This window comes from Cottoperca gobio, chromosome 21, assembly GCF_900634415.1.
Source record: "Cottoperca gobio chromosome 21, fCotGob3.1, whole genome shotgun sequence".
NCBI classification, from domain to species: Eukaryota; Metazoa; Chordata; class Actinopteri; order Perciformes; family Bovichtidae; genus Cottoperca; species Cottoperca gobio.
Window position 1 is genome coordinate 7,162,646 of NC_041375.1, and position 24,765 is coordinate 7,187,410.

Below are 24,765 nucleotides of genomic sequence, written 5' to 3' on the forward strand. Positions count from 1 at the left end.
CACAACAAAAAGGAATTCCACCCTAAAACTGAATGCAGAGAAAGCAACCTATATGGACTTAATTTTATTTGTATAGTGCATTATTTTAAACTCACTTTACATCATTGTATACGTCATGCATGTATAGAAATCTGCACAAATGTTTACACTCCAACTGCGAATTAGCATACTCCTTTGTGCGTATTTATTCCCAACAATATTACTTTTTTTAATATAGAGCCACGACAATTTAGCAATTGTACAATATCTCAACAATTGAACTGTTTAAATAGGACACAGCAAATAATTATTTTTAAATATATGGGTCAATGGGACGTTTTATTTGTTGTGTGCCATGTTTTGTGCAACCCTGTGACACATACTCATTAACCAGAAAAAGGTATTTTTAAAAACATTCTTCAATAAAACTCTTTACTATTAAGTAAAGAAAGTCACATTTATATTAAATACTCATGTAGTTTTGGATAAAACTGGTTTAACATTAATTTAAGTAGCTTTTTAAATCGATCTTGCCCAACTTTCAGTATTTAATTTGAAATATTTGCTCAAAAACATTATGCATATAATTAATCAAGCAACAGGGTTGAAATCAGAGTAACAGGGTTGAATGGCTACATTACTTTTGGTTGTAGACCATGACATAAATGTGACAAATAAATACTCAGGACCACAGAAATGTTGTTTGATAATATTCTATATATATTTTCCAATGAAGGATTAACAGGAAGAGTATCAATGGATGTCATCAAATATACACTGGACAAATATAAAACATGGAGGTCACTGAGGTAGTCAAACAACTCCACAGTGGAAAGGCCCCAGGGGTTGATGAGATGCGTCCAGAAATGCTGAAGGCTTTGGGTGTGGAGGTGCTGTCTTGGTTGACACACCTCGTCAACATTGCGTGGAAGTCTGGGAGAGTGCCTAGGGGGTGGCAGACCGGGGTGGTGGTTCCCCGATTTTGAAAAAGGGGGACCAGAGAGTGTGTGCCAACTACAGGGGTATCACACTTCTCAGCCTCCCTGGTAAAGTCTACTCCAAGGTACTGGAAAGGAGGCTTCGGCCGATAGTCGAATCTCTGATTGAAAAGGAACAATGCGGATTCCGTGCTGGTTGTGGAACAACGGACCAACTCTTCACTCTCGCAAGGATCCTGGAGGGGGCCTGGGAGTAATAAATGTGTTTTGTGGATCTGGAGAAGGCGTCCCACGGAAGATACTTTGGGAGGTGCTGCGGGAATATGGGGTGGGGGTCACTTATGAGGGCCATCCAATCCCTGTACGCCCAAAGCGAGAGTTGTGTCTGGATACTCGGCAGTAAGTCGGACTCGTTCCCAGTGGATGTTGCGGGTACAAGCGGCCAAAATGGGTTTTCTCAGACGGGTGGCTGGCATCTCCCTTAGAGATAGGGTGAGAAGCTCAGCCATCCGTGAGAGACTCGGAGTAGAGCCGCTGCTCCTTTGCGTTGAAAGGAGCCAGTTGAGGTGGTTCGGTCATCTAGTAAGGATTCCACCTGGGCGCCTCCTTAGGGAGGTGTTCCAGGCACATCCAGCTGGGAGGAGACCCCGCGCAAGACCCAGGACTCGGTGGAGAGATTATATCTCCTCACTGGCCTGGGAACGCCTCGGGATCCCCCAGTCGGAGCTGGTGGATGTGGCCCGGAAAAGGGGTTTGGGGTTCCCTACTGTAGCTGCTGTCCTCGCGACCCGACCCCGAATAAGCGGTAGACGATGGATAGATGGAAAATACACTAATACATTTAAAACATTATATTATGCTAAATTATACAAACACATGACATTTTATTATAAATAATAGAGTAAACTGAAGGAAATGCAACCCTGTTACTTTAATTAAGTATTAATTATAGTAACAGGGTTGCAAATCAATGTTAATTTTAGCTTTTACCTCAGGAATTAATGCTAGCTGCACAATGTAATGCTACTGTCAAGGAATGGACACACTTAGATACCTAACTAAAGAAAGATATGTTTGAAATTAATTTGTTTGTCTCATAATGTGAGTAACAGGGTTGCGTTTGTGTGAGTGCAACACTCCATCAAGAGTGAAAAGTGAAATATATTAAAAATGAAGGAAGGACTTACCTTTGATCTACCCATGGTAGTTGCACATGACTTGCTGATGTAATTTCCTGTGTGTCATGTGACTAACAGTTTTTTCACTTCCTCTGCCAAGCTAAAAAGGTTTCGGTAACAGGATAAGCGCGCATGTTGTGGGACACACTTTCAGTGTAAAATTACTGTTACTTGTTCTGCAACTTTATATACATTTTGTCTCAAGACAAGTATATTTAACACAAGTGCATGGTTTAGCCTTTTAGGCATGGATTAATAGATTTTTTATATGTGGGACATGAAATGTCCTCCAATTCTGGAATGACCCATATATAATTTAATTTAAATTAATGCTTGATATGTGTGAATGCACCGTATCAGGATTGCCACGTATTTCGTTGTATTTTGTGCAATGGCAATAAAGGAATTCCATTCTATTTTTTATTATTGTGTTGACGTCTGCAGTTTTTATAGGATTTTGTTACAGGAATTTCTTTTGAGACTTCGCCAATCTTCAAAAAAATCATCGTCATATGGCCAATACAACCAGAGCAAATGCAAAGTTCCAATAAATCGCAACCTTTATATCTTGGGAAGATATAAGGGTTTAGTGTCAGAGGGAAATGTATCTGCACAGATGCAGTAAGACCTGCAGATGGAGCCAGAAGGTTCAACACAACCTCATTTTAATAAAGCTGTGACCACAAGTCTGAGATTTCCTGGCCTCCAATACTGTCTCACGTTGTTCGTTTTTTTTCTTTTCATTCCATAAAGAAATTAGTAGTTTTGTTAACCAAAATGCAAATGTACGCAAATAAGCTTTTAAAAGTTAAAGTACATTTTTAAGACATAAAAAACTGACCTCAATCTAAGGGCTTGAAAAAGTTTCTGATCTCGAGTTATTGTGTTATAAAACATAACAATTAAAGTAGGTCTATCAAATCTTGATAGCGGTGATACACTTGAGGACATCATTGCAAAGTATAGCATATAAGGAAACTAAAATGCAAACTTGTTTTATATTCTCATTTTTCATTTTACTTATACCTTGTGGATCTTCATTTTAAAGCTAGAGTACACATTTATAGATATGTTTTATTACAGGAATAAAGCTACTTATTGTCCTGAAGTTGAACAAAGTGATAAACCAATATATCTGAACCTTTATTGTATAGGTAACTTATAAGTGTTTACAATGGGAAACTGTTAAAGCATTATTTAACATTGGGTGATATTGTAAATGTTCTGTAATCTTGAACTGCATAACGCTAACATATAAATGTAATGATATAATGCTTACAAGGGGTGATAAGCAGGCTTTTATTGATTCATGTGTTTGGGTATATTTCTTCCCTTTCTTGACTCATGTTTATGATAGTATGGAAATTTGCTTTTTTCTTTCAACATATACAATATATATTCAATTGGTTATATATAACAAGAGATAACAGTAGGAAGAAAATAACAGCAATGGGCAGGATATGACATATTCTTCCTCTCAAAGATCTCTCAGGAATATATGTTTGTTTAAACCGTGAATTAAGATGTGAAAACTACTCATTTAATATGTATGCCGCGCTAATCGACACAAGCTGGACACAAATCTAGAGAGTAATTACCAAGAAATATATAGAAAAATTTTGGCACATAAGTGTGCTTGCATTAACTTTTATTTGTACATACTTACTGGAACAGCAGTTAACTTTCAATTTCCCTTTCAAAACCAAAAGTGATTGTTTATCTGATTTAAACTTGCTTACACAGACACGTTTTTATCATCCCACACATTCCCTGGAACAGAGATGGTGCTTTCCAACAGTCTACGACAAAACATTCATAGAGTAGCAAAGAGTAAGGCAGTGTTGAATGTGAGGCTTTTCTTTTTATCATTTCAGTGCATGCTGTGTCACTTGAATGTAATCAAATATTCAGGATAAGCCTGGCTGTCATGGAAGATAATGTACATGCTAGGATTTCCCATTCTGTCCACCACACTGTCATACTTCTGATTGGACCCGGCTCCCTTGTCCGGCGTGGTTTTCATGGTTTGCTCTCCTTTGATGAAATCCCCCGTCAGCACTCGACAGAGGTACATGCACTTCTCCCCATTTGCATTCGGCCTGGAGTAGGTGTTTTGTGAAGAGTATGTAGCATTGACGGCAAAGTATGTGCCTATGCCATGACAAGTTGCTGAAAAATGCATAAAGATGTTGAATTAATCTGTAAAGGTACCTGTTATAATTATCTCATGTTTATTTTTTCAAAGTAAATATTCAGAAATAACTACAAAACGAGGGTTGTGAACATCCATTCAAATTAAACTGGGACAGTAACTTCTTTCAAAACGTAGGATTATTAATACTGTTTTGAATCAACCGAGGTACAGTTTGACCAAACTGATTTCTAATGAAGCTGAATTGTAGTGTACAAACTACTGATCAACATAAAAAGGAATGTGTCACACAGGAAGTGTCTGAATAAACAAAGTCCTGTATTTTCAACTCAAACTTCTCACCGTTCTTTCCTGCGTAACTCCTGTTGAAGCCGTGTTCATTGATGCCAGCCACAGTGTCGTGGCAGGTGCCATGGAAGAGGCGTTTCTCGTTGTTGAGATGCTTATTTTTCTGCTCCATGCCACGCTTCTTGATCTGCAGGCTCTTCCACAATACAAGGTTCTGGATCCTCTCAATCTAAGATGAGGGAAAAGTATATTTTTGTTGAGTTTATGTCTTTTACATCCACTGCTCTTTCTGTATAATGGCATTTTAATACATTTGAAAATGTAATATTCTAAAAATATTTTTTTTATTTACTTACACACACACACACACACACACACACACACACACACACACACACACACACAAATATATATATATATGCACACAGAAATATATATATATATATATATATATATATATAGACACAGAAATGTATATACATACACACTTTCATTATATATAAATATATATTTAAATAATACATTAATAAAATGAAATAATAAAATGAATTAATAAAATAGATAAGCATTTGATTTATGGATGTCACCTAAAGACGGGACGAGAGAAGATGGAAATGTGGCGATTAAAACATTATTCATATTATACAGTGCACGTTAAATGTAGTCTACCTTAATAACGGGTTGTTTGCATGTGGCCTGGAACAGATTGAGGACTTCAGTGTGCTCTGCTGCCCCTGTTTTGATGGTGACGACCAGACTCGAGGAGTTGGCTGGCATTGGATCCCAGGTCTCAGGTATGTCTTCATCTAGTGGAATAAAAAAATATCTTCATTTTTATTAGTTATTGGGCATACAAAATATGTGAACATTACCAGATAACAATATATACACTGTTGAGAAAAACATTATATAAACGCACAGTCTTTGGGACTATACATCTCTGTACATCGCATTCTTTTTATACTACACATTCCTTGGACAAAAGTGCACAGCCCTTTCCTTTTAATTAATTTATAGTATTTTAGTATAATTTATCTTATTTATATTGTATTTTTCTTCTATGCAGCTTTCATTTTGATTCAGATATATTGCAGATATTTCTATAGTGTATTTTCATATTTTATTGCTATTTTATTCTATTCTATATATTCTGTTTTCTGATTGTTGTACTTTTTTCATTTAATTTCCAATATATCAAAGCAAATTCCTTGTATGTGAAAACCTACTTGACAATAAACCACATTCTGAAAAGCAAATAAAACATGAGAACTATTGTTTTACTGACTTAACTGACTCATATCTGGTTTGAATGCTCTTTATTCTGTCTTCATAATGTAGACAAATATTGTGCATTATTGTGGATGTTAGGCTGGACAGATAAGCAGTCACTACTTATAAGAGGACACAGATATATACCTTTTAGTTTGTCAATACGCTTTATCTGTAGGGTGCTTCCCTTGTTATTAGTGGCAGGTCCCGTTGGCATGGTGACTGTGTAGTCTGTACCCTGGACTGTAACTTTGACATTTGGTAGCTTCTTGTCCATGGCTTGCTCCAGCTTGAAGTTGTTCATTGAATCAAAACTCAGAAACTGAAGCCCCTGCTGCTGGTACTGCCAGTCTGCCACTGTGGCCACCAGCTCTAAATTCTTCTTCAGCTCTTCCTCATTTCTCACCGAACTCAACATCTCATGGATCGCAGAGTTGGCATTGAGCACGTCCCTGCTGAGCCCCTCGATGGTAACTGAAGCTTGGGCCTTCTCGCTCTTGACCTTTATTGTCACGCCCATGGTTTCTTGGATGTCGACAATGCGCTGAAGGTCTGCATCAGAGAGGCTTAAGACGGCCTTGTCTTGAATGCAGGTCCTATGCTGCTCTTTGGATATCAGGTCGTTGATCTTCTGTTTGGCCAAGTTTACTCTAACCTGTGACTCGCCGCAGATATGGAAGAAAGCAGGGTCCACTTTTCGAGCCTCAATGACAAAATCCTCGTCTTTCTGTGGCTTTTCATCACTTCCACTGTTAAATATTGCTGAAAGAACAAAATCCAAGCTCTACATTATAATTGGACAATTAAAAGAATATGAACACCAACATTTTTCGCTTTACTGTACTTACATTTGATTTTGGAGATGTGTCCCCAGAACCAACCTTTATCGGAGGCTTGTCTTTGGTGCATACTGTTGTAGAACTCTTTCAGCATGGGTAGCTGGAAAATAACTACCCGAATTGTCTTTAGGGAGCCGGTAGTGTTTTGGCTCAACACATCAACCACTGCATCCAACATGGCGTCTGCCACCTGCTTTGCCTGTACATTGCCTGCACCTAAAATGGTACAGCATAAATTACAGACTTTTGCAATTTATTTTGTTTAAGTATGCAGCAGGCAATATATATATTTAAAAAAAGACTATACAACAAAGCAGTAATTTCAGGGTTTTATACTTCAACCAAGTTTAAGGATAAATGTCACAACTTCACAAATGATAAACACCACATCCGGCTAATAAATCTCACCTGTGCCAATAGCAGGGAACGAGACAGACGTGTATGATTTTGTCAGACACATTTGGAGCGCATCTTTCACAGCCTTGTTGATTTTTACTTGGTCCGTCTGTCCAATTAGGTGAAGAATGTTCTTACACTTGAGGTTGCCTGGCTGGGTTATTATCATGCCTGTGTTGGGCTGGGCACCTAAAGGTGTGGAAAGTGGATTTGAATGCCTTGACAACCGTGAGTGTATTTAAGCCATACTTCCTTTTGGAACAATCTTCAGTTCTGAATACAGAATTGGTGTAATGATTAACTCTGTATCCATGGCATTACAGTACTAAGTAATATTTGTTATACTGTGTGTTTTGTGAACTCTTTGTTTGAATGTTTCCTTACTAAGGGTTAGGCATTCTGCTTCAACAGCCGGACCAGCTGCATCCAGAATGGCCTTTGATACTCCTAGAGGAGAGAAAGACACAAAATAAATAAATGTCATATATATAATATTTTGCTCTGGTCTGGGGGTAATTGGCTGAAAATATATTTCAAAAGGAGGGGCTACATTATTGAAAACATTTGATAACCAATGCTTAAAAACGGTATCATACCTGAAAATATAATTATTTTACATTATTCTGGCTATCATTTACCTGTCTTAAGAGAGAATTTTTCATTGGAGGAGTTGACAATGACATCAGTGGTCTCCTTGGTTATGTCTCCCGTTACAACCTGTACAGCCACACTTCCCATTTTGGTCTCATACATTCCTGAGCTCGAGACAACTTTAGAGAAGGGACCTTGAGACAGCAGACACAATAAACAATTAACAGCAGTGCGAAAGCCCATTAAGTAAAGATTTTTGTTTAAAAAGACAAAAGCTATCCAGTATTGTTAAAATGACCAATTAGATTATCGATACAATTGTATAACTTGATCTTTACTGAACCATTTAAGTAATTTAATGAGTACAAACATTATATAAAGTACTATTAAGTTTTAGCTTTATATACATCATTACAAAATAAATACATTCTTGGTTGGGTGTACGAATACACTATTTAAATTAGTTCACTTTTTAATATAGTGTTTATTTAGAGAACAGTTAATTTATTCTTACACATTTCTAAAATACAGCATTACATTGTATTTGCACAAATGTTGCAACAATGTTGCCTACCTGTACTTTGTGGAGAACTCGTGGGCACCGGACCACCAGAGGCAGTGGGGAACTTCTTCGTAAACTCATCACTAAAAGCCTGAAGACATAATAACAGAGATACCTGATAACAAAACACTCACACAATTCATTACAATTTCCATGAAATCAAACCATAACTTTTTATGTTTTACTGCTCTGTTCAGAAAAAATAGCTGTTCAATTAGTGTTTGCTTCCCCCAGAATTCTGGGACTTGTGGTATTAAAGTTACACAACCAGTAAGCACAGGTCTCACCAAATCAACCAGGACTAAAATCTTAAGAATAATTATTTTAAATGAATGTCACTGTTAAATTACCTGGATAGTCGGTGCATCTTGAGGGTAAATGATGATCACAACCTTCTTCAGGTGCTTAGGTTGTTTCTTACTGCTAAAATGTAAGATTTCGTCCAACATCAATGAGGCAACAAGGTCTTTTGGGAAACCCAAGTTTCCAGTGCCAATGGCGGGGAAGGATATGGAGGTCAGACCACTGTCCTCTGCCTTGCCCAAGCAATCCTTAAAAATGCCACTCAAGATCTGGAAGGCAATGCACAAATGCTATTAATATCTAGGTGCAAGATATTGCATCCATTTACCAGCCCCTGCAACTAAAATATGACTTCAAACAGAGCAGACAGAAACTGAACGCATTATGTCATGTCATAAAAAATTTGCCAGCTAATGTTAAGGTGAAGAGAGAAAAAAGTGTAGACCTGAGGTATGTTCCTCAGATCTTGGATCTTTCATTAAATTACAATCAGAGAAGTAATTTAACCCATAAGGTACATGGTGTAACACTTTACCTTTTCAGCTGTGCCTTGTCCATTGTCCCAATGTGGTGTAACTGCATGAAAGACCTTTTTGCTCTTCAGCTTGCAGCCGTCAGTAGCAATGATCTCACCGACTTTTCCACTCGTATTATTTGGATTTACTAACTCCTGAAGTTTGGGTCCAGCCACACCCAAGATGGCGTTTGAAACGGCGCCTTTGTTCAGAGCAAGATCTTCAAACACAGTATTCACGGTCACCTCCGTCTAAAAATATGTTAACAAAATCATATCAGTTGCATATTCTTCATTTTACAACATCTTTATGTTTTAACAGTCTAGAATCAGTTCTGTAAAAATCAGTCAGAAAGGAATCAGTCAAGCCGCTCTTAATGAAGGATAATTATTTTTATTACCGTGGCAACCTGGATATTTCCCTTAGTGAGAATGACGTCCAAGCCTTCTTTGGTCTGCACTTGACCCAAGCAGTTTGGGTCAGATGCAGCAGATCCAACATGTTTCACAGGGGAAGACTTGGTGGTTTTGGAAGGGAGAGCTTGTTGAGAAAGACTGACACCATGATTTCCAAACTCCTGTCTGACAGCTTCCTCCATAGCCTGAACAGTACTGTCGTCATTGTTCACCAAATGGATCCTCTTCAGTGTGTTGTCACCGTACTTGTCATCACAGTATTCCCTCACGGCGCTGACGATGGTGACTGCACACATATTGAGAGGAAAGCCTTGGTTTCTGCTGATGGCTGGCAGAGCCACAGAGATGCAGCCGTGCTTTGCAGCAAGTTCTAAGCTTGCTTTAACGGCTCTCTTCAACTGCGCAAGAGGCATCTTTGGTTTAGCTGGATCGTACTTGGGGCCTACTGTATGGATGACTTTTTTGCAGCAAAGCTGGCCCCCTGCGCCAGTTATGACACTGTATCCGGGCAAGACCTGTCCATTCAGGCTAACTAGTTTGTCACATTCAACCTGAAACTGAGGGCCAGCAGCTTTAAGAAGTGCTGCGGAAAGACCTCCGTCATGTCTCAAGTCCGAATTAGAAGCATTGACAACTGCGTGCACTGGGTAGCAGCACATATCTGCCTTACAAACGGCTATTTCCACTCCGTCAGCGGTCTGAAGCTGATACACAGGCTTTGGTACTTGGTTTTGGGCCAAGCCATCTTGTCCACCACTAGTCTCATCAACCAGCTGGACCAGGCAGCCAGTTTCACGCAAGAGTGAAGAAACATACATTTCTTTTTTGTCCTGGAAGAACTTTTTCACTCCAGGCAGGGAGATTTTTAAAATATCAAAGAACACAGAAGAGATCTGGTCTTCAACCAAGGTCTTGTACTCGCCAACATCAACTCTAGAACCACGTAGACAGATAGCCTCTTTTCTGAAAGACACCACCACTTTGTCTTTCACCTGCTTGAACCAAGATGCGTCAGGTCTTTTAAGGTATTCAACTTTGGCATTGGGCTTGACCACAACGGTTTCTTCAACTTCAGCATTCTGCGTTAAGAAGTCATCAAGTTCATTGCTAACTCTTATGACACTATCCTTGTGGCCAGCCACCACTACTTTTTCAACGGTGGTGTGGATTTGAATTCTCCTGCCTGACATATTGTGGGAATTCTCTAATTGACTGACCAGGTCCTGCCACTCTGGCTTTTCCAGGACATTACTGTCTTCAACATCAATGTATTTAGATATTAGCAGTCCTCCCTAAATGGTCTTCAGCATCATTCAGATCTTTGTTGGATGCAGCAAGGAGCTGCACCCTCTCTGCATTGATCTCAAATGCTCCATTTATTCCATTGGATGTGAGGAGAGTATTTGTAAGCTCCTCTTGTTGTCCATCTTTCAACAAGTCAAGCACATAGTTGTCTATTTTTAAATCATGTCGTTTTAAGGCAAACAGTTCATTATATATGACTTTGTTTGCTTCAAAAATCTCATCCCTGAAGCCAGTTATGATCAAATGCGGACTCTCTTTCCTAAATGACATTTTGAGTTCTGGGTACACTTGTAGCAGCTGGTCCTCAAGACCTTTTTGACACAAGACGCTGTAAATTGACCGTGACACTTTGATCTCTTCGGTCACGCTCGATTTCTCCCTCTGCACTCTTTTGGCAAGCTTGTTTACTACTTCACAAAGAGTTTGCTCTAGTCTGTCAACATCAGCCACAAGACCAACCACTGACAAGACACCACTGGTTTTATCAGGCACTACAACCACATCCTCATTCAGTAGCGTCTGTCTGATCTTCTCCTCGGACTCTTCCCATACCTCCGGCTCTGGCTGAAGCTTCAGGGATTTGATTTTTGACAGAGCTTGTGCAAAGGCTGACTTCACAGTAGCTCTCCACTCTTTGACAATGGCTTTGGCATCCTTTTCTTGAAGTAGTGAAGTTACGGGGCTCAAGTACACAGTGGATTGTCTGAGGGACATGTTGCAGAAGTCTTTTGCCAATTGACTTCGAATGGACTCTGCCGCTGACTTATTGTGATTTAGGTATCTCCAGAAAGTGTTGTCAATGGGTTCAGAGAAAGCATCAGGGAGTTTTAGTGAGGGCCTATCTTTGCCATAGAGGGCTGTTCCCAAAGATTCATAGAAAGGAAAAACTCTGATCTCTTCCTTCTTGATGTAATGCTTCTTCTTCATGATTTTCTGAACAGCTATGAAGAAAGAAATACAATCAAATTGTCAATTCATATAAAAAGGTGGAAATATCTTATGTCATAGTAATATTTATTGTGTACTGTAAATGCACTACCTTTATGGTCTTCAAAGGTGATGGCGACAGACTGTTCTGCTTCATTAAGCACCACATTTACCACTTCCCCACCTGCATTCTCAAAATATAGGTGGAGGTGATCTTCTTTTAAATATTTTACGTCTTCAACTACAACTTGCTTTGTGACTTCAAGAGGCCGAACTGATAGTCCTTTCTTCACGAACGTCCTGTTTTGAGGGCATCTTCTAACGAAAACAGTGTTTTCTGCAAAAAAAAAAGCATTCATGATTTTTCCTAAACCAATGAATACAAAAACAAATGCACTGACAAGTTACCAATTGTAAACACCTCTTTTGCAAAGTGTAATATACAGTATACAGAATATAAGAACCAAGATGACCCAGTTGTGTGTAAGGTCATTACCATCAGTTTAAGGTAACACAACACTTTGTTTTTGTGACCACAAGTAGTGTTTTTTACGAGTGGGTCCACATTTTGTTTGTATTTCAAGCACATGCATAAGGACACACATACATCAGTGTTTCCCCTACCATTGTCTTGGCAGGGCGCAGCGCACTGCCTGAAATTCAAGGAGTTTTCTTTTTTTTCTCGAATTAAAAATATTTTTTTTCACAACTCACTTTTCACATTGACAGGTGCACTTTTATTAAATAAACTAAACGCTTATGCTATTGATCTAATGTATGTGCACGTTTCAGTTTGTGCTGTCTACTTTGCGCATTCACATTCTCTCCGTGCCCAGGGGACATGATACACAACCATACTGATGTTTTCACACTAAGCCACTGATCAACAGCCAGTGGCAATAATAAGCCAAGTAACATAATGATGTGCCAAATAAATCAGGGAAAAGGAAGACTGCTCGCCTAAAAACATTGATGTAAACAATGGTTTTAGAGGTTTAGGCTACATGGATTCACGCAACGCAGTTTGGCGGAACAAAAACTGAAATTAACATACCTTTAATTCTAGCATAAACATCTGGCTGCTGTATTTTCTGGAGGCTCCTGCTGTTTGCCTCCAGAAAATACATGCATTTTCTAGAGGCAAACAGCAGGAATGTTATATTGGCCACCAGTATTCAGGGTGAGGACACCTCTGTGTTTTTTTTATATCTGTGCTGCTCATTAGTGGTCTGGGAAACTGCAGGAATCACGTCATTTCTCAACACTCGTAAGAAGTCATTTGTTGGTATAATTCAGCTTAGTATTATGCAATGGTCATATTAGCTAGTGCCAGCAGCAGTCTATTGATTGATTTAATAAATATCTATCTCATACAAATTTAATTCTGCAAAAAGGGTTTTTTTTTCAGCAGCAGCAGGTTTGCGTTATTTATAAATTGTGAAAATTAACAGAGGTATGCTGGTGATTATACAACTCTGCATAAATGTAGCCTTTTGGAACACACACAGTAAATAAGTACCTTTTTCACTCTGGAAAGTCACCACAGCAGAGGAGATGTCAGGAATGAGTTCCAAAGTGAAGCTTTGGGTGGGAGATGGAGAGTCAGAATGATCCATTAAAATATTCTCCACCAGCATCTCCAAAAACTCCCGGTTCTCCGAAGTATTTCCTATAACAGTGGAAGTGAAACACATCTCTTCTTCTGCCGTCTCATCTTCTCTGCCTTGCGTCTCTGTCTGAACTTCGACTGCAGGTGTGTGTACATCGGTGCTCGATTGTTTGCTGATCACGGCAACATCCGCTGTTAATGAGTCAAGAGTGGCTGAACACACATTTGTTAATGAGGTGAGATTCAACAATAAATGACAGTTCTAACATTTAAATTAAAATAAAGTATTTTTTAAACATATGCTGCACGATTGTAGACCTGGAAAAAAACCATTGTAAAAACAAAACAAATATTTTTTTTTATTCCTCCTTGGCAACTAAGGAAATCTCTATTTGTGTTTACTCCAAGTATTTTCCCCACACTTGATTTATTTAGGTGGCCATCTAAAACATTATTCTTTAAATGTATTGTTTTTTATTTTAAAAGTGACGCCCCTCCTTCTTCCCTCTTGAGACCGGTGCCAGCCTGATAATATAATCTTGTTTTTCAGTGTTGATAATACTGATAATTATCTGAAAGGGTGTAAAGCCTTTCCTTAACCAGACTGCAAAGTTATCAACATTTCTAAAAAGACATGTTTAGCCTATTTGCTACTAGGTGTTGTGTGCGTTGTGTCAACACTGACAGGAGGAAGGAAGGGGATCATTTTAGATGGAGAAGTATGCGGTGAGTGAAGTTGTTTAATGTATTATTGAAAATCACCAGAAACAACATAAAAGAAAAGTCTAGGTTGAAAAGTTGATCAACAGGAACATATTTACAAGCTGTCAAGATGGTGGCTTCTTAAGTTAAGAAGGAAATGATAATCAGTCGGGTGAAAATCCCAGTACAGTGAGGAAGATATTAATTTCACATCAGTGCACCTACTCCCCAACCACCTCCAGTGTTAATCACCACAAATAGGTTGTGAACCTTTGAGGAAAAACACAACATCTGAAACTCTACTGCTGATCAACTGCATGCTTATTGAAGGCTGTCTGCTTGGTGCTGCATTAACCTCTGTGTTATGTCATAGCTGATGGCTTGTGATGTCTGTCTCCTTGCCTTTTAATACATTATCACCTGATTAAATACATGGTTTGCAACCATGTGGGTCTGTTTAAGTATATGTAAATTAGGTTAAATACAGGCGTACTTGTTTCACTACATAGCCTACTAATATCGGATACATAGAATAAAACACAAAAATCTTACACACAAAAAAAAAATACAAAGGTATTGTTTGGCAGACCTAAAAGGGTATTAAACATTTGACCTCAGTGCATGTGGCCACTATGGCAAGCAAAACTACACAAGTTTAGTCTGAGTCTGAGTTCCCAGTTGAAGGAACTGCTGAAGTAACTACCCAGTGTTGCTTCTGCTTGCTGTGGCCATCTGGCCAACATACAAAGATATGTAACATTAGAACAATCAAAACTGTACTTATTGATCTTACAGACTACTAATTAAGATCACATGTATTTATGAGTTGAGGAACTCCTTCCTGTTTTCACCTCAATTTGGTTTGAATGGTGGGTCTCGAAATTTAAATGATCACAACATTATTAGCTTATTATTAGACTATATTGACTACAAATAAATATGTTGACTAAAAATGTACGTATGGATTTAATCAAACTGATAAAACTGCATAGGGTATATTTGTATTTATAGCTACCATGAATTCCAAATATGTGTGTGTGTGTGTGTGTGTGTGTGTGTGTGTGTGTGTGTGTGTGTGTGTGTCATTTATCTTAACATTTGATCTCATCCAACAAAAATCACTGTAACAGAGTAGGACACCTACTTTTTTAAATGAGTACTTACAGTTATTGTTGAGTTTATCAGATGGAGCTTCCTGCATAGAGTGGAAAGAAATATGTTAATCAGCTTCTTTATTTTATTACTTTGACATCCCATATAACCAGTTTCACATGGCACAATCCACTAAATGTCAGCTGGTTTGAAAGGAATCCAGTCAGACAAAGCAGTTGTTGTGTCAAAGAATAAGTTCATTACATAACAATATTAGGAAATATAAAGTGTGTTGTACTTCAAAACAGCAGGAACAGAGACAAACATAAATCACAGTTGTGCAGCACCTCCTCAGGTGTATGATTATTCACAGGCCTTACAGTAAGATGGACGCTGTACAGCTAGTTTTGCTGTTATCTTTTAGAGGAAGTCACACACAAATAAGTCCAACAGTCCCACTTGAGTCTGGGCAAAGGGTTTCAATGATGCCCAGGTAATGAGGGATAGTTGAATTATCATTGTATTTTATTTGATAGGACAAAAAGTAAATGTTGGATATGATATAGCAATTAGGTAAGTGCAAGCAGATTTCACATGCTCCATGACCATATAAATCATATAAATGACACCACAAGACCGTAGGCCTACTCAAAGATATTTGCACACGGACCTGCGTTGTAGTGTTTTCAGACGGTACGCGAACAGTCATCTTCAAAACACCTTTATCGAAAATGATCTGATGCGCCTCTTTCCTCAAAACATTTTGCTGGTCTGCAAGAAAAAAACATTAAACCCCATCTCAGTCAAAAGGTCGATTGATAATAATAGAAGTCACGTAACTTTCTGTTTTTAATGACACAGTAAAGTAAACTAGGGTCTACTTTATCGGGCCAAACTTACCCTCCCTTCTGCGGAAGCGCAACATCGCTGTCCTGCTGCCATTTTCATAATCAACTTCACAGTCGCCGCCGTTAGATTTCTTACTTTGAAAGTATTTCACTAATTTGATTTTTACTTTTGCTACGTTGTTTTCTTCGAGCTCGACGAGCAGAGCATGCGAATACACGTCCGCCATCGTTGCTGGATCACCAGCCCTCTGCGCTGCTTTACTTTCACTTTTGTTTCTTAGGAAATAGGACGTTTTCCCCTCCACGTCCTTGATGAGGGTGGATTTGAATTGTTGACTCATAATGGGCGGCTATTTGTGACATGATATTCAGTGGTCATATGAAAGAAACGTCAAATTAAACCAGCACAAAACTTGGCTAACACCCCGGGACGCAGTTAGGCGCACCCTGTCTCGCGCTTTCACTTTCTGCTTTTCCTCGGTACTTTCCAGTGTTGTTGGTGAGTAAGGTACATCTCTGCACACAATGCACTTTCTTTACGCTTTTAAATGAGCTGAGTTTCATTTAAGCGTCGAAATACATGTTAGACTTAAACTATTATGGATTTAAAAGTAGCACAGAGCAATTCGTTTCGTTTTCTTGTGAACATGCGTCAGGTAGCTCTCGACTGAGATATAAAAAAAAAAAATGGCGATAATTGTTTTTGACAAGTTAAAATAAACTTGTAAACAGTGAAACGGATACATATAATGTCAACTATTTGTGTGTGTTTTACAACTGTAGTAGTGTGTGTTCATAATGAAGCTAAACTGACACACATTGAGTATACTTAGTATGCTAATGCAGGAAAGCAAAATAGATTAGTTTTAAGTGTGCAGTTCAATGCCCAAAGTGACCGAGGAGCAACTAACGTGAGACAACTGAGGGGAACATCTTTCTCTTTTTCTTTGTCTCCACATTTTGCCACAAAGTAAACTGTCTTGTAGCCTATAAATAACTCCCGAGCAGTATACTAAGCATATGAGTAAGGGTACATGGTCTATACTTTATGTAATATTATGGGATAGGAACACATTCATGTCTTTTTTGAGACGTGAGAGGTGATTGATTATTGAGTGGGATCCTTTTGTAACTTGGATACTGTCTCTGTCTCCCTCTACTGAAGTGAAGGGAGAACAGCACTTGTATGTTAAGAAAATAAGTATATTGTAGGTCTCCTATTATAAGTTCACAAAACTCTTTACAGAGCTGTTCCCAGCAAATACAACCTACATATTTAGTTTATAGGGGATTGTTTGTATGTATGGTATCATACAATGCCATTGGAAAAAACGATGATATTGTCAATACCTGTATTTATAATGAACCAATATTCAAATATCTGCCTGTACTTTGATTTATTAAATATAGTTCTTCCAGTTTGATTAATAATCCCATTTCCATTGTGTTCCTCACCTGTAATTACTATTTGATAATTTTATAGACCATGATAATACTTTCCCTTCTGCCATAGTCAGTCATACATCTTACATATTCATCTCAATGTATTTATTGAGCACGTGAAGACATCTGTCATTCATTCATGTTTCTTGTCTTGATTCACTTTAAAAGGCATCAGGTGCATGCATGATTTTTGAGGTGTGTCTCTGTGTATCAAATATATTAACCAAACACTGGTGTCATTGTACGATTTACTCACACAATGTTTTTCCATTGCCCTGTTTAGGAATCATGGCCAGTAAATTAGAGATTCGTCTTCACGAGTCTTCACTCAACATTGTGAAACAATGTGGATCTGCTCTGGGTGATGTCCTTCAAAGTAAATTTGGATGTGTGGCCACCTTCCATGGTGTGGAGTTTGAAAGGGATCCCAGCATTGCACAGCAGAGGGGGCCAACTGTTAAGCCAGAGAAAAGGTTTGCTGTTACGCTGCATGGCGGTGTTCAGCTGTCTGTGTGGAAGGCTGATCTCATCGATTTCCAGGCGGATGCTGTGGTGAATGCTGCTAATAAAGATCTTCAGCATTATGGCGGCCTTGCTCGAGCTCTTTCCAAAGCCGGCGGTCCACAAATCCAAAAAGATAGTGATGATTACATCTCATCGTACGGCCCCTTGAACACAGGAGATGCGGTTGTCTGCGATCCTGGGTGCCTCCCATGCAAGAAGATAATTCATGCTGTGGGCCCATGCCTATCAAAAAATCCCTCTCCATCTGAAGTTTCGAGGGCTAAACCACAGTTGGAGATGGCCATCAAGAGCATTCTTAGAAATGCTGAGAAACACCGTCTGCAGTCTGTTGCCATTCCAGCTATAAGCTCCGGACTGTTCAACTTCCCCCTGCCAGAATGTGCGAACACCATAGTGGAAACTGTGAAACGCTACTATCTTTACTCTCAACCAGATCTTCCTAAAGAGATCTTCCTTGTGAACAACGACACGCCTACGGTCAATGAAATGGAGAGAGCCGTCAGTCAGATATTCGCCACCGGCAAAAGCAGAGGTGAGGGCAGAACCTCAACACCTGCTGTCCAGATGGGAAATGTCCACCTGACACTGAAGTGGGGTAAAATTGAAGAACAGCAGGTAAGAATCTGTAATGTTTCTTCATAAATTAGTTGATTGATTATTTTAATTGTTTATACAATGGCTGCTTGTGTAAAAGTTAATTATATTCTTTTTTAACTGCTTTTAGAAATATTTACCAGTAATATTTAACTCTAAATGTTTAAAGTCTGTTGTGGTTCCTTCAAGCATCTTCACAAATATAGATTCCATAGTTTCAAGCTGCTTCCATCAATGCTCAATCAATTATATGTATATTAAAAAAGGAAAAGTTTGATTGACATGTAAATAACGACAGCTACTGATGAACTGTGTTTGAATGTGTGCCTCAGAGGGATAAATATAAGATTCTAATATTTAAGAAAATATATTACATTTGCAGTATGTACATAGTACTTTCCTTCTCATGTACCAACATCTTTTTCTCAGACAGACGTCATCGTAAACACTGCATCAGCACAGCGAGACTTAAACATTGGTCAAATCTCCAAAGCTTTATTGCAGAGAGCTGGTCATGAAATGCAACAAGAAATGCGTAAGGCCTCTTCAGCTGGACTTGTGGTCATCACAAAACCCTACAAGCTGAAATGTAAACAGGTGTATCATACCTTTTGCCCTGAAAAGTGGAGTAAACCACAGCATCAGAGAACAGCAGAGGAGGTACAGTATGACTTTAACTGTTATGAGGCATTTAAATGAAGGGATAATATATTCTGTTCATAGTCTGACATATGCCAAACTGTAAATAAATCAGATATAGATTTGTCACATCTCAAAAACTAATTATTTTCTTCTTGATCAAGGCAGCACACATTCCAAGTAGCATTAAATACAACTCATGGCACAACTGAAAGCTTAGACTGCACACTGTTAAAGTAAATATAACTGTATAAAAGTGTTTAGGTTGTACTGTAATAGGAGCTTACATTTGTCTATTTGTCTGTCCACTGATTTGTTTTTTACAGACTCTTTCAAGTTCAGTATCGGAGTGCTTATGGTTGGCAGTCAGAAATAATCACAAGTCAATCTCCTTTCCTGCCATCGGCACTGGAGCCCTCGGGTTTGATAAAAAAGAAGTTGCCTCGATCATGACAAACGCAGTGGCCGACTTCGCCAACAAGACCCGAGAGAAGATGGACGTTTGTTTCGTCATATTTCATGCTGACGATGCGACGTATAAGGTTGTATTGCAATGCTGTATTGATATTATAATAATTATGTGTGGGGCCTTGTGTGTCTACAATGACTAAAATACATGTTCATTGACAGTAATCATAATAGAAAGACAACTTCAACTGCTAAATATAAACCAAAATACAAAATAACAGAAAAAGGGACCGAGGAATACAAATGGTGAGAATCAGTAAAGGATTGTGAAATGTGTGTCCTAAAGATGAAGTGCCATTTTCTTAATCAGAAAGGTGCACTGTAATATAATGTAATATCTCTGTTAGGTGGAATGTGATGTTGTGTTCACTGTGAGACACTCCCTACACCTGCTCAGAATTGTTGCTAATGCTCTCTAACTTAAAGGGATAGTTTGGATGTTTTGAAGTAGGGTTGTATGAGGGTACTTATCTATATCCAGTGTATTACTACAGTAGATGGGGGGGGGGGGGGGGGGCAGCAAAATGTATTTTAGGCACTGAAAAAAATCTGTATTCGTTTAAGTGTATTCTATATTTAGAATATTGTCCCCCCCCCCCCTTTACCTTGCTGTCAGACAGCCTTTCCGACAGGGAACTGAAGCCGTTATCTCTGCTCTCTTCAAAGCCACCAGACTCCATTGACAAAAACAGTCATTTCACCTTGCTGAACACGGGAGCTGCTGGTCTACTGCTGCCTTGATCAGTTAGTTACTTTGTGTTATTGTGTGACTTTAATCAGTTTGGATACAAGTCACACAATAACACAAACAAACTAAACTGATTTCTTTATGTAGGACCTTTATTTTCGGTGGCTAAAATAAGTTTTGCAGCGGCCCCGTCCACAGCTGTACATCGCTTAGCTTCCTGCTGGTACTCCTGTCTGCTTCTCCAAACTGGGAGCATGCCGACTGCCGTCTCCTGTTGTAATACACTGAATGTAGATAAACGTCATACAACCCCACAGAAATCCAAACTATGCCATTTATGCTTTGTGAATATTTGTGCAATACACATTCAATAAATACATTTATCTGTAATAATGAACTTCTTTTTTTAGGCTTTTGAGGAACAAATGGTACAACGCCGGGAAAAAGGTCCTGATCCCGACTTCAAAAATGGTAGCAATATTTCAGTTATCATTTCATGTACACAGAGGTGACCCTTGATGCAAGTACAGAACACTAGTTTTAATTCAGGAAACAACTACATTGTCTCTGTAATGCCATAGAAAGCAGTAAAGGTAATAAAAACGAATACCACCATAGTAGGAATGCATGTTTGACCAATCATGTTGCTGTAATGAGATAATAATGTGTCTAATTTGCAAAAATGGATGTAATAATGTTTTTTTCCCGCCAGCATCTGAGTACAGAGATGACTTCCACGGCAGCAGAGCTCCCACTCCACAGATCAGCCTGGACGGCCCCTCTGATGAATCAACACACGAGGCCAAACGATGGCTCAATGACCTTTTCCTCAAGTCCAGATGGCACTGTCAATATCTGCAACAACTTCATCCAGCTCTTCGGCGAGCAAGAACATCGACAGCTATCCCGTCTAATGAAAAAGGAAGTTTCCATTAAGGAGGTCTTTGAGAAAGGTCGTGCAGGCATAACTGTAAACGGGCGTTCATTTGTTGATGTCGTAGTTGCTGGGTTGCAGGTGGAGGCCATGCTCTGCAACATCCAGAGGGAGTTTGTCATGGAGGAAGAGAGTTACCTACTTAATGCTCTGTGCAAAAAGAATATGTCCTTTCAAAGAAAGACAGTTGACACAAGGAGCGGAGAGTTCATGGAAAGATCATTTGCCTTCAACAAGACCGGGCTGCAGATACTAAGGGTACAGTGTAAATGCAGCATCTTTGACGTTGTTGTGGCAAACAATACAGCTATTATTATTATTATTATTATTATTATTATTATTATTATTGAAGCTATTACCTTCTTAGTCCTTGTACTCATTTGTTTCCAATACTGTTGTGTGCTGCAAGTGTGTTTTGTTGAACCACTGCTTGATGAGAGAAACATTACATTTTTAGGTGGAGAAAGTGGAGAACCCTATACTGGACTTGATCTTTACCCTGAAGGGAAACCAGCTAGGCTGCTCAACTCCTCGAAGAATGTTCCAAAGCATATCCGCGCAGTTCTGTGAGATGGTTTCCCACATTGGATTCCATGCACAGTACGCACCACCTGACGGTATGACGCTTCTACGAAAAGCATTTGATAATGCAAACTAATTCTTTACGTCTGGTAAATGATCATTTCCCCGGGTCATAGAGCATAGGGAACTGATACAGAGCAGAGAAGGGAGGATAACACCCTTAGTCAAGATGGCAGCGAAGTTAACAGAAACGGGCATTTATTCATCTGGTTTCATGCATCACTTTAGTGGATCCTAACATATCGGGGATTCAAGGATCATTCCGCAACACAGGGTTGCACAACGAAATGCAGCTGTAGCTTAGTCCGTTATGCTACACACGAAAAACATGACAAAATGAAGGAGAACAAAAACAGTAGTAGTGCATTTTTTGAATTTGCAACAGGAGGAATGTAAGAAAACAAAAACAATGGTGAATTATCCGGGCACATAATATGACCGACCATGCAGTCATAAATGAGCCCAAATTCTTCTTGTATCTCTTCCTCTGCATACAGAGACAGCTTTTGGAGAGGGCATCTACTTTGCAGGCACAGTGAAGAAGGCCAAGGAGGTGTGGAGGGAGCAGAAGGAGGAGTATCTGTACTTCGTGGAGGCCGAGGTGCTGACGGGAAACTCCACCCCTGGAAGACCAGGTCTCATCCTGCCACCTGCTGATGGGGCGGACAGTGTGAGCGGAGGGCCTGATGTCTCTGTCATATTTAGTGGTTATCAAGCTCTGCCCACGTTCATCATCACCTGTAAGAAGGTCTGATGGGGGATTTCTTCACCGCTTCCTCTGGGTTTGTTGTGTTTTGTTTGAAACAAATGTTAAAAGATAAAAATGCTTTCAGTCCTAGAGTAAACTGGACAATGTTAGTTTCTTCTAAAACCAGCTGCAGTGCATTCTTGATTATTGTATTTCCTATTAGAAAGAAATGGCTGTTGGCATTACTCCTTAATAATCACATTTAATGGAGATCTATATCAATATATATCTTATATTCAGCTCGAGGAAGATGTCAATAGTTTTTAGTTTCTTATTTGTTTCATTATAAGTTTGTTTCTTTTTGGGTAATTAAGATATATTTAGCAGCACAATAATTCTTATTCTTATTATTATAATTATCAATGAAAGATTCTACTTTATTATTGCACTTCCAGCAACAATATATTGTTCTTGTGGATGGGTCAGTTGTTTAGTGGCACCACATATGCAAACACCATGAACTGGTGCAAGCATGTTGTACATCCACAACCCTGATTTTATTTTGTTTAGAGGAACACAAATATAACCATTTTTATAACGGGTGAAAAGCTTTGGCTACAAATACATCATTTTAATCTAAATGCAAAAAATGTCATAAAACAATGATAACATGTAAATTGACAAAAGTGAGGTGGAGCACACGGGGGGGGGGGGGGGGAGAGAGAGTGTGTCTGATGCTGATTCCAAAATTAAACATTTACAAAAACAAGTTTGTTTTTATGTTTAAATAGTGAGACATGTTTCTTTTGACACCTGATTGTAAGTCACAACACCACTTGAGAGAATATGGAGACGCGTGACTAAGTACTCGTGCAGCCTTGTTTACTCGTAAATTATACGCGAAGACCCTTTTCATGAGACTCAACAGAACCTGATCCAGCTACATAGATTTAATGAAATGAAATACAATTATCATTTTACAAACATGTACACGTGTAACAATAAACAAAATGAAATGCATGTATTGACATAAAGCTTTAATACAGGAAATATGAAATACATAAAGGGAAGTCCCTCATATTCCTGATGATACAAGAACACAACCATTAAAAACAGTCTATTGAGCATTAAAGTTCATCCTTGACCCTGGAAATAATTTGACCAAAACATTTTTTTTACTCCAGGTCAGTTTAGTAGCTTTTACTGGAGCTATTAGCTGCATTTCGCTGTCACTCAAACTTGTTTATGGTTGAGAATTGTGTCTGTATTATACCAGTGCTCCATAAATAGTCAATTCTCTCTTTAATATGTAAACACGCATTTGACACATATTGGGGAAAAATGCAATCTTTAATTAGTGACCATGACTTTATAAAAATGTTTAACCACAACATCTGGCCTTCACATAAAAAAGAGAGGAACACTTTGACAGCACAACAGGATTCCACACGTTTCCTTAGCAAGTGATTTACTTCAGCTGTGTATATGATTTTATTACTGGCAATAATGTCACTTCTGAATGATTGTCTATGAAGCTGTCAAAGCTGTTAAATTGTGGACAGTGAGATGTTTAGACACAAACTACAGCAGTCAGCTAATTCCATATTACTGTAATACCAACCGGCTGAACCAAATGTACAAAGAGCATTTAACACGTCAGCATAGATCTAAACAAAAGATCACTCCTGAGCAGTGCACACTGTAAAGATGCTACATTCAAGGAATAATCTTAGATCCTGGTATTTAATCCTCCTAATGCGCAATATTGAAAAATACAATAGAGCGAGCATGGAGAGTAAGGAGAGCAGGTTGAGTCTGGGGTTTACTGATGCACTGTGAATGGGTGGTTGGTTTCTACAAAAGGACAACAGGTGCAGTGCATTCTAGGAGAACACCAGCTGCTCATGGTTTAAAGACCTCAAGACAAACCTAACCAGGCTGAGTTAGATACATATGGCACATCTGGCCTCTAATGCTTATCGTATTGCTGAAATTGATGTATTACAATCAATATAAAAGTACCAGTTTACAGCTCACAAGTTTTTCAGTGTGATGTTACATTTTTAAAACAGTTAGTCCCTTTTATGTGGCTGACATTTATAGCTGCACTTTTTCTAAAACTGCCCAGAGCAGAGGTCTCGTATTCAACTCTTACTAACTTAAAGGGATCGTTTGGATGTTTTGAAGTGGGGTTGTATGCGGGTACTTATCTACATTCAGTGTATTACTACAGTAGGGTGGGGCTCGGCATGCTCCCAGTTTGGAGAAGCAGACAGGAGTACCAGCAGGAAGCTA

The 24,765-nt window shown here is 38.8% G+C and overlaps 1 protein-coding gene and 1 pseudogene across 1 annotated transcript; one reads left to right on the forward strand and one right to left on the reverse strand.

Moving 5' to 3' along the window:
* Positions 1-3,380: 3,380 nt before the first annotated feature.
* Positions 3,381-16,280, reverse strand: LOC115025958 (protein mono-ADP-ribosyltransferase PARP14-like; annotated as a pseudogene).
* parp9 (poly(ADP-ribose) polymerase family member 9) lies at positions 16,276-23,607 on the forward strand. The gene is given in 9 exon segments (XM_029458386.1): positions 16,276-16,408; positions 17,636-18,492; positions 18,901-19,131; positions 19,437-19,652; positions 20,677-20,737; positions 20,979-21,103; positions 21,105-21,458; positions 21,658-21,817; positions 22,280-23,607. Coding segments are annotated over 8 exon segments (2,256 nt in total). The 5' UTR covers positions 16,276-16,408; positions 17,636-17,640; the 3' UTR covers positions 22,537-23,607.
* The last annotated feature ends 1,158 nt before the right edge of the window (positions 23,608-24,765 follow it).